Source organism: Lithobates pipiens, unplaced genomic scaffold (genome assembly GCF_037356315.1).
Source record: "Lithobates pipiens isolate NorthernLeopardFrog02 unplaced genomic scaffold, aLitPip1_a1.2 Scaffold_3, whole genome shotgun sequence".
Taxonomy (NCBI): domain Eukaryota; kingdom Metazoa; phylum Chordata; class Amphibia; order Anura; family Ranidae; genus Lithobates; species Lithobates pipiens.
This window is the reverse complement of record NW_027507790.1, coordinates 74,610,821-74,626,651: the sequence shown is the minus strand read 5'-3', so window position 1 is coordinate 74,626,651 and position 15,831 is coordinate 74,610,821. Positions and strand designations below refer to the sequence as shown.

The following is a 15,831-nucleotide window of genomic DNA, read 5'->3' as shown; positions in this document are numbered from 1 at the left end:
AGAATAGTGGCAGAGATACACTTCATTTTTAAATATATATTTGTGGTCAATAGTCTGTTTCATACAACTGTCCAAAATTTGTATTCCATACCATATTGTAGACAGCTTGAGCGAAATCCCGTCGGAATTCCGTTGGGAAAACCATCAGAGCTTTTGCCAACCAAAATTCGGATCGCGTGTAGGTGGCATTACATGGAAAACCTCCCTATGAGGATTATGGTAGTTCAAGAAAGTAGTTGCAAGTGAGATTTTTTTTATGGAGAAAACATTTTTGGTTGCATTTAACTTTGCCTTAATACAGAAATTTTATGTGCTCATATGTAGGATGGTCATTTTGGAGGTTAATGAACGTCAGGTTGGACCGCCAAATCTTTTCCTTTCCACTAGTGCCTTTGCTTTTTTTTTTATCTTGGAACCAGTTGATGATTAAAATAATAACATGACACTTTCTGCTAGCAACAAGCGACCCCGCTAAGCTTCTAAGATGACTTTGTAAAATGGGTTTTCCCTCAGCCCCCAAGATCACTTTGTACCGTGCATGCAATCTTTTGTAATAAAAGAATACAAGTGCCATTCAGAATATTGTATCTATTTTTGCTCTTCTCACTCTGTTCTTACCAAAGGTCCATAAAGAGCATCATTTTATTTTGGGAGAAAGAATAGAATATATGGAGGGTCTATTGTACCAGATCTAACTATGAAAATAATTGAATCATTATTTATATCATCAAATGGCAAATATGATTCTGAAAAAAAGTATTATATGTACATTTGATGTTTTTTTCTCTAGGGCAGCTTAACTATTTATGTGAATCAGTGCCATGGTCTTGGACATGCTTTATTATTTCATTTAAATTAAACTAAAGGTTACAATTAATTATTTACCATAATGAATGGATTTTGCCCTCAATTGAACAATAGATACAAACATAGTGTGCCCCCCTATTTCAAATCTGTATGTATAAAGCTATATAATTTATTTATTCATATTTGCTAAACATACTTGTTAATATTACTTATGAATTTACTGCTGTATGTTGCTGTAACCTTTTTGAATCATATAATGGCAAAGAGTCACCCATTGGTAGTCAGGGATACAGATTTAATTCTAGTCATCTATGTAAACTAATTATCTAGTTTTCTTTTTATTGCCCTATATTTCATATTTCCTCCAAGGTCTAAATATTGTTTTGAAAAAAAAAACTTTCATGCAGTGGCATCTGAGTAACTGAATGCTTTTCTTCTTTCAGGTTTCTGACAATTGTGATTCAGTGTTTGTCAATGGCAAAGAAATGAAAAGTAAAGTGGATACTATTGTAAACTTTACATACCAGCACATCACCACTCAGCTGGAGGTTACAGTGTGGGCACCACGCCTTCCATTGCAAATAGAAATATCGGACACTGAGCTGAGCCAGATTAAAGGCTGGAGGATTCCAGTCTCTGTTAATAAAAGGTAAGAGTGCGCCCCAATAAAATGATCAAAATACATAATTGGATTACATTATAGGGTGCATCATTCACACTTGTGAATGCACCTACTTGGCAGTTAGATATCAGAACCCCAGAGTGGGTTCCCGTGATCAGCTGTAGGTGGCAACTAAGGACACTCACTTGTATGTAATTGTTCCTGCTGAGATCACATGTGAGTGATCAACCCAGTGTGCAGACTGTCTGTGTCCAGGGCCGATCACTTGCATGTAATCAATGCATGAGCAATTACATGCAAGGGGAAGCAATTAGCTGCAAGAGCCTCTTATTACTTTCAATGGAGCTGCCTCGTGGCAGCTAATTACAGGAACTCCCATTGGGGCTCTTGGGAGCTATTTGTTGACCGGATGCATTTGCAAGTGTGAATGCATCTTAAAAGCCAACTGTACATAATACCGATGTTAAGGTATTTGGTGTAATCTTGCTAGTTGAGCCCAAACTGGCTTTTATCTCTCCTAAGGTCTGGTAAAATTGCCTCACCAGAGTTCAGCTTTGCCTCACTACAGTCATCATGATGTCAAATAAACAGATAATCTGGAAACCTGGTGTAAAAAGAATGATACGTTTATTGACCTTAGGTGAAAAAAAAGGGATAAAATAAATCAGCAAGTGATTTCAGTCCACCTTTGAAAATGTATGATTTATTTCAATCAGAATTGAACATTAACTCGTGAGATTCCTATAGGTAATGTGGCATCCCTGCTTATAAGTATATGATTAAGACTTTTATGTATTGCGCCAGTCCACTCAACTCCCCTTTTAGTCTAATCTGGTAATATAATACATTTATTTGTAATACAGAACATGTGACACACCCACTACATGATCCTTCCTGTCTCTTACAAAAATAAAACCTAGGGTCTAATTTACTAAAATTGAAGAGTGCAAAATCTGGTGCAGCTCTGCAAAGAAACCAGTCAGCCTTCTGGTTATTTTGTCAAAGCTTAATTGAACAAGCTGAAGTTACAAGCTGATTGGCTACCATGCACAGCTGCATCAGGTTTTACTCTCTCTAATTTAAGGAAAATCAACCCCCTTGTGTATCAACACCACTAAAAAGTGTCTCATGGCCCCAATCATATGAAATTCTGCATAAAGTCTGTATAAACCTCATCTAAAAGGAATGTGTAAAATATGCCTATAGTTAATTACACAATGCTCATATTAAGGTGAACTAACAAGACTTTCCTACATCACCACAGCTGACCTGTTTTCTGGATGGCATTAAAAGTGCATTGATTGCACATAAAGCTAAACTCCAAGGAGATATAAAGCAATCTAATGCGTTTAAATGATAATAAACAGGGGGGTGATTTTCTAAAACTGGAGAGTGCAAAGTCTGGTACAGCTCTGCATAGAAACCAATCGGCTTCCAGGTGTTTTGTGAAAACTTACTTGAAAAAGCTGAAGTTAGAAGCTGATTGGCTACAATACACAGCTGCACCAAATGTTGCACTCTCCAGTTTTAGTCAATCAACCCAACTGTAGTCTAATGCCCCATACACACGATGAGATTATCGGACGAATGATCGTCCGTTTTTTATTGCATGCTAATCTCAGATCGAATCTGATGAGTTTACTAAAGTCACGAAAATTCCCGCACGACAGAAAAAAAATTCGGAAGTGATGTCATGTGTTGTAATGCATTTGTATTGCATTTTCGAACGATAGCTGTACTGATTAAACAAAAATCGTATGATCTGGCATCGTACGAAAAAAATTTCCGTGCACGTCTGATAGAATAATATCGGATGTACTGTCCTAATCGGCTCTCGAAAGCTCTGTACTAACGATCCGATTATCGTACGATCGCTTCGAAAGCGGTATTTTCCGTATGATTTTCGGATCGTGTGTACGGGGCATTAGTTTGTTTTCAGTTTTTACACGCAAAGCTGTACAAGTTAAACTAATGAATTATTATATAATAATCATTGATCTTAAAGCGCAACTCCAGAATTTTAGAAACAATCCCCCCTTGCAGTGCAAAGTTAGTTATGTCTAGGGTGTAAAGGGAGAGACATGCAGGCTGTCTCTGACACTGCCCTTTTCTCCCCAAAGCTCTGGTCTGTGGGCTGTTGCCTCCCCCCTTTCCCAAAAGAATATAACCAACTGTTCATATCTCCCAATGTAATAATTATTACAGCATTTGGCTTAACCATTGCTTATGCATTTATACCATATGCTCAGTTTAAAGTGATTGTAAAGTCTTTTTTTGTTTCTAAAAAAATAACAAACATGTCATACTTACCTTCTCTGTGCAGTTGATTTTCACCCCAGATCCTCCTCTTCTCGGGTCCCTCTTCTGTGCTCCTGGACCCTTCCTCCTCTTGAGTACCCCACAGCAAGTAGTTTGCTATAGGGGCACCCAAGCCGAGCTGCAGCTCCATGTGTCCATTCAGACACTGAGCTGCAGTTCGGCCCACCCCTCTCTCTTCTGATTGGCTAACTGACTTTGATTGATTTTCTTGAGCTGCTGTGTCTTAGCCAATGAGGAGGGAGAGTCCTGGACGGCCGAGACACTCGTGGACATCGCTGGACGGAGATAGGGCTCAGGTGAGTATTAGGGGTGTTGAGGGGGGCTGCTGCACACAGAAGGCTTCTTATCTTAATGCATAGAATGCATTACAATAAAAACCTTCCGACTTTACAACCCCCTGTGTAAATTCAAACATATACAGTATTACAGTATGTGTGCATGCATTTAGTTTTGATGTAACATTAAATTGTGACCACCACAGAGTCTGTTGTTCATACAATTCTATTTTTCATCACATTTTTACTACCAAAGATTCAGTATATGCCCTAATGTGTGGCAAATAACTGGCAAATAACTGGCAAATAATAAAGTCAGATTTTTACACAGAACAAAAATTAAGACAAGCATCAGCTCATTAACATTTCAGTTCTTATTACAAAATGCAAGTGGATATAACATCCATTTTAATCCTATTAAACCTAACAAGGATAACACACAAAAATCCAGAAAGTGAAAGAAACACACAAAGTGATGAAGCGCAGAAGGTAAGCTTGTAGAACTGATGTAGTGTTACAAAGAATAATCAGAAACTTGGATGAGTATCTGCAGTGCTGCAACCTGGGGAGGTAGCAGTCAGATTTATGCGGTGAATGTTTTGGAGAATAATATTATAGCACCCAGTGGAAGTAGCTAAACTTAGTGTTTTGATTAAATAAAGCAATGGCTTAAAGTGTGTGTAGGCAAACAATTAATTACACAAATCAAATACATATGTTTGAACTGCTTTATCAGATACATTGTTTGTAATTCTGCTCAGTCAGTTTTCAAATTCTGATTAATTACCAGACACCATAGCCATGCCTTGACTATATTTACTTTTCTTTACTGCATTTAAAGTAATACAGTCTGGTGAAGACTATGATAATATAGTGAAGATGTATCTGTTTACTGCTGTGATCATCTTTGTATTCTCCTTGAATCAGCCATTTATTAAATTCACATAAATGAGCAATGCAGTAGGGTCTGATTTGCTTACCGTGCTGTGTCCTTTAATCCATTAGTTCATGAATAGGGGATTATAGGAGGCTAGCATTGGTATGCCCAGCCTATTGAATTAGGGTGTGCACTCCAGAGCACCAACACACATGTGTATATCAGCAGAGCAGTGGACGATGTTAGTAAAACAGAGATTGGTGTCAATAGGGTCTAAACAGTCCCCTGATGTCTCACTTTTGAGACAGAGAAAGAGACAGAAGACCAAGATTCCCCAGGAACGATCAGTACAAATCACTCACTGTGTTCATTCAGAACAGGAAGGGGCCGGAAAATTAAATATTTACTGGCCCCTTCCCACATATTCCAATCCTCCGTAGCAACAGCAGCCAGGAAATGATAGGAGGGAAGCTGCCAGCACTGCAGGGGAAAACAGGGGGCACTAGGAAGCAGGGGCTGTGACAGGGCGATGTCCCTATATAAGTCGCCGCACGCCGCGTCCCTGTCATTGCGGCCAGAGACAGCGACGAGTCAACATCTGAAGAAGACAGACTCAACATGCCTCTCAGTAAATAGCTTGGGGTGTCTACTTTCCAAAATGGGGTCATTTGGGGGGGGGTGTTTGTGTTATTTTGGCATTTTATGGCCTTCGAAACTGTGATAGGTAGTGAGGAGTGAAATCAAAAATTTGCACCCTTAGAAACCCTGAAGGCAGTGGTTGGTTTTCGGGGTGCCGTACGCAGCTAGACTCCCAAAAAGTCCCACATATGTGGTATCCCCATACTCAGGAGAAGCAGCAGAATATATTTTGGGGTGCAATTCCACATATAACTATGGCATGTGTGAGCAATATATCATTTAGTGACAACTTTTTGTAAACTTTTTTTTGTCATTATTCAATCACTTGGGACAAAAAAAAAATATTCAATGGGCTCAACATGCCCCTCAGAAATTTCCTTGGGGTGTCTACTTTCCAAAATGGGGTCATTTGGGGGGGTTTTGTGTTATTTTGGCATTTTATGGTCTTCGAAACTGTGATAGGTAGTGAGGAGTGAAATCAAAAATTTGCACCCTTAGAAACCCTGAAGGCAGTGGTTGGTTTCCGGGGTGCCGTATGCAGCTAGACTCCCAAAAAAATGGGGTCATTTGGGGGGGGGGGGGTTTGTATGCCCTGCCATTTTAGCACCTCAAGAAATGAGATAGGCAGTCATAAATTAAAAGCTGTGTAAATTCCAGAAAATGTACTCTAGTTTGTAGACGCTATAACTTTTGCGCAAACCAATAAATATAAGCTTATTGACATTTTTTTTTACTAAAGACATGTGGCTGAATAAATTTTGCCCTAAATGTATGACTAAAATTGAGTTTATTTGATTTTTCTTATAACAAAAAGTAGAAAATATATTTTTTCTCAAAATTTTCGGTCTCTTTCCATTTACATCGCAAAAAATAAAAATCGCAGAGGCAATCAAATACCATCTAAAGAAAGCTCTATTTGTGGGAAGAAAAGGACGCAAATTTCGTTTGGGTACAACATTGCATGACTGCGCAATTACCAGTTAAAGCAGTGCAGTGCAAAATTGTAAAAAGACCTCTGGTCCTTAGGCTGAAAATTGGTCCGGGGCTAAAGTGGTTAAGCAAAGAGACATGAAATGCAGGGTGTATCTTATAGGAACTTGGCAACGTCAGTTCAAATGCCACGGGGTTAATTTCCCATTTAATTTTAAATGACTCAATAAACCTAGGTCCCCGTTTCCGGGAGGGACAAGGAAGCTTCAAATTTGCTGGAGAGAGACATACCCTAACTCCAACTTTAAACACAGGGTTCCTCCTTTTCTTATCGTACTGTTTTTTGTAATCTTCTTGGGCCTTTCGCATAGTCGCCTGGAGGGTCTGATAGTTGGCCTGGATAGTGTTCATCTTTTCCTGAGCCGCTGGGACTGAAGCTTCCGGAATGACCTTGGGCAGGAATGAGGGATGGAACCCGTAATTAGGCCAAAAGGGAGACTGGTTGGTGGTTGCATGGATTGATTTATTATAAGCGAACTCCGCACATGGGAGTAAGGAGCTCCAGTCATCCTGGGAAAATGGGCAGAAGCAGCGTAAGTATTGTTCTAAAGTTTGGTTAGTTCTTTCGGTTTGACCGTTACTTTGGGGATGGTAAGCAGAGGATAGCTGTATCTTAATTGACAGCATTTTGTAGAGCTCCTTCCAGAATCTGGAGGTAAATTTTACCCCTCTATCAGATACAATGCTACTGGGTGCTACTGGGTAAGCCGTGCAGTCTGACTATTTCTTTTATAAAGGTCTTTGCCATTTCAGCGGCAGATGGTGTACCCCTCATGGGCAAAAAGTGGGCCATTTTGGAGAGTCGATCCATGACAACCAGAATAGCTGTAGACCTGGATCCTGGTTTGTTGGGGAACAAAGATCTTATCCTGATAGAGAAGGAAACCGTCCATGTTTCTTAGGGAGGATGCTTCTGGTTCTGAGCAGTGGGAAGAGGCTTATCTGAGTGAAGAACTCAGATCGGATTGGATCATCAGAAAGTTCTGTGGGGACAGAACGGTGCTGGGAGTTACCACTTCGGGAGTGTCAGAGAACATATGGGACAGAGCCTTCCCATTCTTGGATCCAGGGTGGAAAGTAATGTGAAAATTGAATCGGGCAAAGAATAGAGCCCATCAAATCTGCCGAGGTCTTAATCGCTCTGCGGTGCGGAGGTACTCTAAGTCCCGGTGATCTGTGAAAATCATTATGGGGTAAGAGGCCCCTTTGAGGAGATATCTCCGATCCTCTAATGCAGTCTTAATGGCCAAGAGTTCTCGATCACCCACATCATAGTTCCTTTCGGATTGGCTCATTTTCCGCAAAGAGAAGGCCACAGGATGCAGTAGCAATTTAGGCCCCAGGTGTTGAGAAATAACTGCTCCAGTGGCTACCTCGGAGGTGTCGACTTCCAGGGTGTAAAGCAGAGTGGGATCTGGGTGTCGCAGAATTGGGGCCGAGGTAAATAGAGACTTCGGATTGTCGAAGTCAGACTGGGCTTCTGGAGACCACAGGAATCGAGCATGTAAACGGGTGATTTGGGTTATAGGTGAAATAATCAAAGAGAAGTCCTTAGTAAACCTTCTATATAAGTTTGCAAACCCCCTTTTTGTCAGATGGAGTTGGCCAATCTAGGATTGTCTGCACTTTCTGCAGGTCCATAGCTACACCGCTTGTGGAGATGATTAGTCCCAGAAATTGTATGGACGTCTTCTCGAAGTCACACTTCTCTGCTTTCACGTAGAGCCTGTGTTTTCTCAGTGTGAGTAGTACTGTCTTTACATGAGTCCAATAAAGCTCCAGTGTAGTTGAAAATATAAGGCTATCATCCAAATAGATGATGACAAAGAAATCGAAGTAGTCACGGAAAATATTGTTTACAAAATGTTGAAACGTGGCTGGGGTGTTACACAGCCCAAAGGGCATTACCAAATATTCAAAATGTCCAAAGCGTGTTCTGAACGCTGTCTTCCATTCGTCACCCTTTCGGATGCGAACGAGATTGTAGGCCCCCCGTAGGTCAAGTTTAGTGAATATCTGGGCAGTACGGAATCTCTGGAAGAGCTCTGGAACAAGTGGGAAAGGGTACCGTTTTTTTATGATAATCCTGTTACGTTCCCTGTAATCCAAACATGGCCTGAGGGACTTGTCCTTTTTTTCAACAAAAAATATTCCAGCACCTGCAGGAGAAGAAGAGGACCTAATGAAGCCCTTTTCCAGGTTTTCATCAATATATTGACGTGGAGCTCCTAGTTCTGTCTCAGAAAGGGGTAATATACATCCAAAAGGAACTTTGGTCCCAGGAAGTAATTCAATTGGACAATTGTGAGTCCTATGTGGGGGCAGAACATCAGCTTTTTTCTTATCAAAGACGTCCAAAAATTCAAGATAGGCTGGAGGCACATTTGGATAGTTGGCAGGTACAGGTTGGACTGACAGACAACTGGAGATATCCTTGTGGCTGGAAGCAAGGCAATGATGCGAGCAGTAAGGAGAGGTGAACAAAATTTCTCTTTTGATCCAGTTGATCTGAGGGTTGTGTGCTTGGAGCCAGTGAGTACCCAGGATAACTGTAAACATGGGGGAACTCAGGACATCGAAGCGTATGAACTCCTGAGGCCATACATTCGGTATGTTTATTCCAGAGACTGGGGCTATGCCCATTAGCATGAAGCGAGCCACATTGACCCCTGAGGAGAAACAACTTTGGGGCAAAGACCCCTCTTGCCATTGATCTTCTGATGTGAATTTCTCCTAAGCATCATAAGGCAATCCCCTGCCCCACTTTGTCTCACTCCCTGGATTTGTGAGACACTTCTTGCAAGCTTGCTATACTCTGCTCTTTCCACTGACCAGTGTCTTTAAAGCAGTAGTAAACCACAGTTTGTTTTATACCTTGAGGTAATGTCCCCATTTTTTGCCATGTGGGACCATGCTAACATTTTTGAGTCAGTGGTTGTAATATCATCAGCCTGCCTTTCTGACTCAGCCAGAGGAAGTCTTGTATTCATTGCTAGAATACATCACTTTCTCTGATTGGCTGAGCACTGATCACATAGACTCTACTGTGTTCCAGGTATGAGACAAGAAGTCTCGGTTCGAACCTGGAACACAGTGCAGTATATTGTATGTAGCCTCAGCTACATTTAGCACAATCAGAAGCTTCAAATATTTATGAGGGTCATAGTTCAATGTATCAAAAACTGGATTTCAGCTTTAACCTGACTCACATGCAATAAAAAAAATACAAACATTTAAAGCGGACGCTCACTTAAAAATTAAAGTACTCCTCATCCTCCCAGACAAATGTATTTTTCTTTTTTTCTGGGAGTGGGTACCTTTTTGTAATGGTAACTATTCCCACTTCTGCAATACTTACCTAGGAAAGATAGATGAAAATTAGCCAATAAAGGATATTACTTATGAGTTCAGCTTTAAGCATTGTGCTATTTTGATTGCGCTATATGTTACACCTTAGTAAGGTAAACCATTCGGAAATTTAGTAACTTCATTCCAAGCATATGATACTTTACCAGAAGTAAAAGCCATATTTGAAAACAATTATTCAATCTGGAGATATAGACAGCTCACTTAGTCCGTCATACAATCCGACGGACAGTCCGTCATACTTTCGACTGAACGGACTTGACCACACACAGATGCACAAACAGTCCGTCGAAAGCTTGCGCGATGACGTGTACAGCACGTACGACGGGACTAGAAATAGGAAGTCCAATACACAGCAAAGCACCCTTCCGCCGTGTAAATCCTTTCTGGGCATGCGCCATTCTTAGTCCGTCAACCTAGCCTACTGACGAGCGGATTGTCCGCTGAAACCAAAGTACGACGGACAGAATTTCGAAAAATCCGAAATACTTAGTACGCCAGACTGCACGCTGAAAAAGTCCGCTGAAGCCCACACACGAGCGGACTGTCCGCTGAAATGTGTTTCGACGGACTAAGTACGCCATACAGTCCGCCCGTGTGTACGCGGCATTGCTTTTTCTTGAAAAACAAGAGACTGTCTCTGCCCTCCCAACTTTTAAGTCACCCAATTGGTCTTTTAATATGATGTTCAACCACAATGACTAAATAAACCATACTAACCTATAGAGGCTCCTGAGGTCGGAAAGGCAGAGCCAACATTTTCAAGAATTGTGAAATTTTTGACATAACTTTAGCTGATCTTATTAATGCAATTAATAGATATTTTTCCCATATGTCAAATTTCTTTTCAGACCAACCAGAGATAGTGAAGATGAAGAAGATGATGAAAAGAAAGGCAGAGGGTGTTCCTTGCAATACCAGCATGCAATGGTTCGAGTCTTCACTCAGTTTGTTGCAGAATCTGCAGATGTTGGCGGGCAACTAATACACATGCTTGGTCCTGACTGGCAGTTTGATATCACTGACCTAGTAAGTGATTTCATGAAAGTTGAAGAACCAAAAATAGCTACACTGGAAGCAGGGAAAGTTCTAGTTGGACGGGATCAAGGAATCACTACAGTCCAGGTATAATCATATATCATGATTTATTTTATTAGCTGAATAAGATATCATCTTTTATGTTTCACTTACAATTTATCGCAAGTGTGGTTTATCATGAAGCGGTTTTCATTTATAGGTACATCTATAAGCTGACTCCCCATTCAGTGCATGAGTGCACTTTCTGTGTCTACAGCTTATCTCCAGTGACTCCCCACTCAGTGGAGGCAGGGTGTAAATTGATCTTTTATGGTCATAGTAATAGCTGTCAGCCTGTGTTGTAATTTTGTTGTTGTGAACTGCCAGTGTCTGCTATCATATACAACACAAGCTGTTAGCTATAACTATGACTGTAAAAGATCAACCAATTTGCCAGGTACCCCCTTCAAAAGAGGCTTGCCCATGTATATAAGATGAAGGGCCTCTTCGGCATTACATGAATGAGTTAGGGCTAACAATAATCATTCACAAAAATGTAAAGCAATTATACCCACAGACACATTTGACAAGTCTTTTTCTAAAAATAAAAGCAAAAAAATGTCCCCATGATATAAATTCAATCTCCTTTTCAAGAGATCCATGTTAACCGTGAGGAATGACATCCACAAAAGAAAAAAACATGCCGACATGATCCACGAATGACAGTTCCCTAGATGACAATTGAACATAAACAATGGGGTGGGGTATACTTGGTGATGTTTTTAATTAATTTGGTCAGTGATGTTCCGCCTTTTTCCTAAGAGCTGTCACCAGAAATAGACCTTTAGTCATGTTACGGACATTGTTCATCATGACTGCATTGCTGGATAATGTGAGTGATTATGGATTTACATTGAGGGACATTTTTTGTGTGTTTCTTTTTAAATAGAAGATTTGTCATAGTGTGTCTGCATCTTTATTTAGTATTTGCATTTTGTAGAGGGAATGTGTACCCATTGCTTATTTACATGGTGGTGGGGCGGCACCTTATTTTAGGGGCTTCTAGATTTCCATAATTTCATTGCCCATAGACCCCCACAACAATGGAAAAGAGGCTATTGTCCTCATCAACTCTACCTCTAGTTATGTACCTTGCTCATATTGAAGGCAGTAGCCTGATACACCATCCCCAATTTTCAAGGGAAAATTATTAACTTACCAGTATCAATTGTAGCAAACCCAGGGTTTCGGTAATTATCTAGAGTAGTAGGCAGGAATAGTAGGCAGGATTTCTTTTATCCTGGGTTGCTGGCTCTGTGAATAGTGGATAGAAATCTGCTGCAATGGTAGATTGTGGACTTTTCAGGGTGTACCTGGTGTACCTGGTTAAGAAATCCTGGTTTAAGGTCAACATGTTCAGAAAAACATTGCTTTCAACAGCACAATCTTCTCCTATGTGCTGCTGGTAAAGAGAGTGTTAAATACATGATTTTTTTTTTATTAACTCCTGTGGAAAAAAAGTCTTTTGTTTTCATAGCTAACCTTATAATTTTATGCAAATTGCCATATACAGTGCAAGAAGTACAAAATTACACCATACCACTTTAGACAGTATTTTAAAGCAAATATGATTATGTTGAGTTTTCATGCTAAATTCCATCTAATCAAGGCATTGGGAAACACGATTTTGCAGACTGATTACACATAAACAGTTTTACCTTAAATGCACATGTATTTTTTTCTTCTATCTTAAGTGTATAGACTCTTTTTAAGCCCTTAAATGCTGCACTGTGTTGTCAATGCTTTCTGGAGACATTGAAATGATTAGGTTGCATCTGCCAGATATGCTGTCCGTTATCCCTCAAATGTCATCGGATGTTTGGCCCAGCAGATCATTCAAACTTTAGGTTAAATGTTTTCAGAAAAAAAATAGATGTTCTGGATTGGAAAAGCAATATTTCTAGCTAGCTAAGCGAGACTAAGAGAGAATAATTGGTGCAGAATATTTTTCGAAATTATAGGATTCAGCAAGATAATCACATTCACTTGAGAAGGAGACAAAATGCCACCCACACATTGAAGGCATACCTTTAAATTACATTAATTCTTTCAATAAGTGTTAACTTGGGTAATATATAAAGCGAATTAAGAAATTGCTATTTAGCAGACCATAGCGTTCATGTTAAATTAGTTAAAACAAAAGATTAACAAGCTAAAAGCTTGTTTAAAGTTCAGGACCAAGATGTGTCATTAAAAAGGATATATCCTTTGCATCCGCTAAAAGTTCTCTAACATGAAATGTTTTATGAAAAATATTGACATCACTTTTACAAAGTTGCCTCATCACAGACACTATATACAGTATATACAATATCACAAAAAAATTATACACAAGAATTAAATCAGATCAGATGCTTGGTTATGGCAAATATCCCTTCAAAATTATCTGATGATACTTCATCTCTGCTAAACCTATTTCTGCTGAAGAGATCCTTACTTCTGTAAAACAATTTTAAAACTTGATGGGCTTACATTATATTTCAAGAGATGCTTTGGGAAACGAGTCCCATGTTTATCTGATCTACCTGTGTATAATGATATTATGAAGGGTACTTCTCTCTTCTTTGAGTGTCTTTAATTCTACATCAATATGACACTGAATAAACATAGAGATCCTACTGTCTACAAAAGTTTCCAGTGAGTTTCCTTCACAAAAGATTTAGCAAATTGACTTATTATTATTACTACTACTGCTACTATTACTACTGTATAGGAATGGCCCAAACGGACCCCTGTTCGATTTGCACCAGAACTTTCGAACACCGCAAAAGTTTGGGCCTAAATTACAAAGCCTATTAAAGTCAATGGGACCCGAACATCAAAAATCAAAAGTGACAATTTTGAAGGCTTATATGCAAGTAATTGGGCATACAATGGTTTTAGGGGTCCGGGTCCTGTCCTGGGGGACATGTATCAATAAAAAAAGTTTGTGAAAAACGTAATTTTTGAATGAGCAGTGATATTTTTGATTTTGCAGTGAAAGACTAAAAATGTAATCCTTCCAATATAGTGTATGGGGGATCCTCTTAGTCTGCCTGTAAAGTGACAGATTTGTACCATGTCTAGAATCTGTTGCAGCAATAATTGCATTTATAAAGCCAAAAAAATGACATTTTCCCAGCAAGCTGCCTTTATTTTGCTCAGCAACAGCTGGGGAGCCAGTGTGTATGATGAGGCCACAATGTAGTGCACTGGGAACAAGATTATAGATTTTTTTGGATACTTTCTGGTGTCACTTTGACTTTGTATAGAAGTAACAGGTGCGTAAAAATTGGTCTTTGGGTGTTGGTAGCGCCTTCCCACCATAACCCTATAGAGCTAATCTTGATGAAATCAAGAATTGGCCTTACTGTAAAAAATTGCAATTATATGCACCTGTCAAACAGGTGCAGAAAAATTGGTCTTTGGATGTCGGTGGTGCCTTCCCACTGTAACCCTATAGAGGTACTCTTGATGAAAGCAAGAATTGGCTTTGCTGTGAAAAATTGCAATGATATGCGCCTGTTAAATAGGTGCAGAAAATTGATCTTTGGGTGTCGATGGCGCCTTCCCGTGATAACTTTATAGAGGTACTCTTAATGAAGGCAAAAAAATTGCAATGCTATGCATATGGTTGGTGTTTTTGCCACATTCAATGTGCTTGAGACACAGTTTGCAGATAGCAACAGTGCAATCTGCTGCAGATGTGCTGAAAAAGGCCCAGACATCTGAGCTTTGGGGAGTGGACCGGGAGATAACAGCTATGTCTACTCTTTCTTGATGTCGCATCACCTTCAGTTTACTCCTCTTCTCTATCTGGCACCAAAGTAACATCAGGGACCTCATCATCATCACCTCCATCTTTGTCATTACCACTGGAGACAACTTGGCAATACACTGTGGCTTGGGGAACATAAATGCCAGTTTGTCTACCAGTGTTCCTCCCTCTCTCTAGGCTCATGTTCCTGTCATCCTCATCCTCAGAAGCAACATCTGAATCCAGTAATAGCTGGGCATCATCAAGGAGCAAATGGCTGACACTGTGGTCAAATAACTCAGCTGACTCCTCAATGGCTGATGTTGGGGCTATGGCAGGAATAGATGTGGACAAGGAGGCAGGTTTATCCACTCTGGCAACTGCAGGGGATTGCACACTTGTCTCTGCTTGTGTGAGGATGAGGAGGATGGGGAAGGTTTAGTAAGCCAGTCAACTATCTCCTCTGCATGCTGTGGCTGGATAGCATGGGCAAACTCACTAAACAGAGGAAATTATGCCCTGTCTGAGGACTGACCACCACATCCACCTTTGCCTGTGGACAAATTTGTTGCTGGACCCCTTACAGTACCAAGGGAATATCTGCCTCTCCTTGTTGTCCTCCCAGACATTATTGGAAGGGAGGGGGCAGTGCTTATAAGCAAATGTAAAGAAGAAGTTGAAATCTGTATATAGATGCACTTTAATGAATGTAAAGATGTGTTTGGTGCACTTTAATTTGAGTACTCACACTACACAGACACACTCTACGGATACACTGTAATATACTGCAATACAATACGCCAAACAAACAGTGACGCACAGAACTATATGGTGTTAAACTGGAAGTAATGCACTCAACGATATGGCGTTAAACTGGCAGTAACGCACACAGAACTATATGGCGTTAAACTGGCAGTAACACACACGGAAGTAAATGGCCTTAAACTGGCAGTAACGCACAAAACGATATGACGTTAAACTGGCAGTAACACACGAAGAACTATATGTAGTTAAACTGGCAGTAACACACACAAAACTTTATGGCGTTAAACTGGCAGTAACGCAATCAAATAGACGGTATTCAACCATTTCTACACTGAACTGTCCCTACTCTAGCTATACA

At 40.1% G+C, this 15,831-nt stretch overlaps 1 protein-coding gene across 1 annotated transcript in view; it reads left to right on the top strand.

Moving 5' to 3' along the window:
* Positions 1-15,831, top strand: part of TMEM132B (transmembrane protein 132B) — a 790,326-nt gene that overhangs the window by 761,937 nt on the left and 12,558 nt on the right. Inside the window, exons 6-7 of the mRNA XM_077461820.1 lie at positions 1,251-1,456; positions 10,747-11,020. Of these exons, the coding sequence (XP_077317946.1) occupies positions 1,251-1,456; positions 10,747-11,020 (480 nt within the window). The remainder of the gene's footprint in view (positions 1-1,250; positions 1,457-10,746; positions 11,021-15,831) is intronic.